This window comes from Psammomys obesus, unplaced genomic scaffold (assembly GCF_907164565.1).
Source record: "Psammomys obesus unplaced genomic scaffold, mPsaObe1.curated_primary_1811, whole genome shotgun sequence".
NCBI lineage: Eukaryota > Metazoa > Chordata > Mammalia > Rodentia > Muridae > Psammomys > Psammomys obesus.
The window spans coordinates 5,091,029-5,093,796 of record NW_026590062.1 but is presented as its reverse complement, the minus strand read 5'-3'; the positions used below and the strand labels follow the sequence as shown (position 1 = coordinate 5,093,796).

Here is a 2,768-nt window from a genome sequence, read left to right as displayed (position 1 = left end):
GGCGCGCGCCGGCCGGGCCGCACCGCAGCGGGCTCGGCGCGCGCGGGCCATGTCCGCTTTCTGCCTGGGCTTGGCCGGCCGAGCTTCAGCACCCGCCGAGCCGGACAGCGCCTGCTGCATGGAGCTGCCGTCTGGGGCCGGGGACGCAGTCCGGAGCCCCGCCGCCGCCGCCCTCGTCTCCTTCCCCGGGGCCCCCGGGGAACTGGAACTGGCCTTAGAGGAGGAGCTGGCGTTGCTGGCGGCCGGGGAGCGGCCATCCGACCCCGGGGAGCATCCTCAGGCGGAGCCGGGGTCTCCGGCTGAGGGGCAAGGACCGCCGCCGCCTACCCAGGATCCGGAGCTGCTGTCCGTGATCCGACAGAAGGAGAAGGATCTGGTGTTGGCGGCCCGGCTAGGCAAGGCTCTGCTCGAGAGGAATCAGGACATGAGCCGACAGTACGAGCAGATGCACAAGGAACTGACGGACAAGCTGGAGGTGAGGATCTTCCGGCGGCATGGGTGGGAAGCTGGATATCTTGCTAGCCCTGGGCAGTTTGCGGAATCACATGCCCTCCTCCTTTCCACGCTTCTCGTACCTCGAAGAGAATAATCGAGAACAGGAGGCAGGGTGGATAGTTTTAATAATCATCACAGCATTCGTTGAGCCCACCTGACTTTCCCACCCAGCTCAGATGCGGGACTGTGCTTGTCTCCCACCGTTGTGGGCCGTTCTATATATGTACTGTACACAGCTTCTAAAATAGACCTTACAGTATGACTAATTTATACAGCACAAGACTGTCTCCACACAGAAATGAGAACATCGAGAAGCATTTAAAATATGCTTCAGGTGTTCTGAGGAACTGTTAATCTCTAATCAGGGTGTTAGCATAAAGCTTTCCAGTCTGGGCATTAAGGCCTCTGGATGCCCTTGTCTTAACTTCCTGGCAGAGAGTTGTGGGAAACAAGTGCCCCTAAAGGAGCTTTATATAGCTTTCAAATACTTAGGGATTAGGCAGTGTGGTTCCCTAGTAGAAATCAGAGACAGCAGGGCTCAACATGTGACTTAGTTTGGGCCTCTGGAGTTATGTGTATTTCAGTAGTAGTTTTCTGTGTCCTGGGTCTTAGAACGTTAAGAGCCAAGCCGTCTTTTAACCACTATTAAAAAGGTCTCCCCCGCCCCCCAGGGGTGGGCGGGCTGGCAAGATGGTTCAGTGGGTAAGGGCACTTGCTCCAGTTGGATTCCCAGAACCCACATGTGGAAAGGGAAAGAACTGACTCCAGCAATTTCTCTTCGCACCTACATTCATACCCCACTTAATAAATAAGTTTTTAATACATTTTTTAAAATCACTAATATTTCTATTTATTCCATGCAACAGAAATCTTCTAGAACTATGCTGATTGGGGGTTTTGCTCTTAAGCAAAAAAGGATCTTGAATGGTAACACAGGGTACCTAGAAAAGGGTACAGACTCATAGCTGTTCTAAAGGAGAGAGGACTCACGCTTGGCAGTGCAAACAGCCTTTTCTGCCCCTGCATTTAGTGTCGTTACCCATTTTGGCTTTGGCTAGCTCACATCTTTCTTATTACAAGCCTGTAGTACAGATGTGAATAGGCCCGAAATCATCCCTTGTCAGGTTCCATCTCACTGCTGCTGTTTGAACATTCAGAATGTGAACTGAGAAACACTTCTGTGTGTCTGCAGTCCAGTCACCTATCAAAAGGTAAATCAGACGAAAAAAGGAAACCAGTGAGTGGCCTGTGTTTCAGCCGACCTGTTAGCTAGGCCTGCCAGTTGATGGGCTCCTGAGATATAGGACTTGAAAAGTTGTCTGTGAAACCTGGGCCTAGGTGGCCAGAATGCAACAGAACGCTAACTTAGTGAATTGAACTGTTTAATTTTCACTTGAAGTAGAGGTCTGGAAATAAAACGGTGTCCTTTTTTCCCCTAAAGCGATTGGATTACATGACACTGTAAAGGAGCACCACCCCAGAGATTTGTACTGGCGATTTGAGGTTCCTTCAGTGAGGGACTTGATTGAAGAAACAGGGAACTTGAAAAGAGCATCCTATCAGTTTGATGAGTGATAGATTGCATGGTGTATAGTTACACAAATCCTGGTTTCCATGTGGAGCTTTCAATAAAGGAAGGATTTCAGAATTCCATGGCAACAAAAAGGCTCTACTGTAAAGGGATAAATAAATGACCTTTGACATTCTGCAGTTGTCTCCAAGAATAAAATAGCTTAAACTGCTCAAACAATCATTTAAGATCTTCACTTTTCTGCAGGTCTGCTTGTGAATGCTAGTGTTAAACTTGTAAGATTCTGGAGATTGGTTGCACAGTATTGTCATTGTGCTCAGGACTGCTGACCTGGACATGGTGAAAGTGGTTAAAGTAGTAAATTATATGTCATGTGTACTCTACCACAACTTCAAAATAAAGTTTAAACTTATTTACGCTGCTACTTCTGCATATATTTGAAAATAATGATTTTTTTTTTTTTAAGATAGGCTCTCAACTGTGTTGCCCATGTTGGCCTTGAACTCCTGTACTTAAGAGATTCTCTTGAGCCAGTAGTGGTGGTGAACACCTGTAATACCAGTATTTGGTAGAGACAGGTGGATCACTGTGAGTTCTAGGCCAGCCTGGTCTACAAAGGGAGTCCAGGATAGCCAAGTTGCACAGAGAAACCCTGTCTTGAAAAACCTGTAGCTAGCTAGCTAGCTAGATACCTGTAGATAGATAGATAGATAGATAGATAGATAGATAGATAGATAGATAG

The 2,768-nt window shown here is 47.8% G+C and overlaps 1 protein-coding gene across 3 annotated transcripts in view; it reads left to right on the top strand.

The window, feature by feature from the left end:
- The first annotated feature begins 15 nt into the window (after positions 1 to 15).
- Bicdl1 (BICD family like cargo adaptor 1) overlaps positions 16 to 2,768 on the top strand; it is an 87,677-nt gene continuing 84,924 nt past the window's right edge. For all 3 annotated transcript variants that reach the window (XR_008719984.1, XM_055605709.1, XM_055605708.1), the window contains exon 1: positions 16 to 475. Coding sequence is in view for 2 of the 3 variants with exons in the window: in XM_055605709.1 (XP_055461684.1) it covers positions 50 to 475 (426 nt within the window). In the remaining variant the exon portion in view is untranslated. The remainder of the gene's footprint in view (positions 476 to 2,768) is intronic.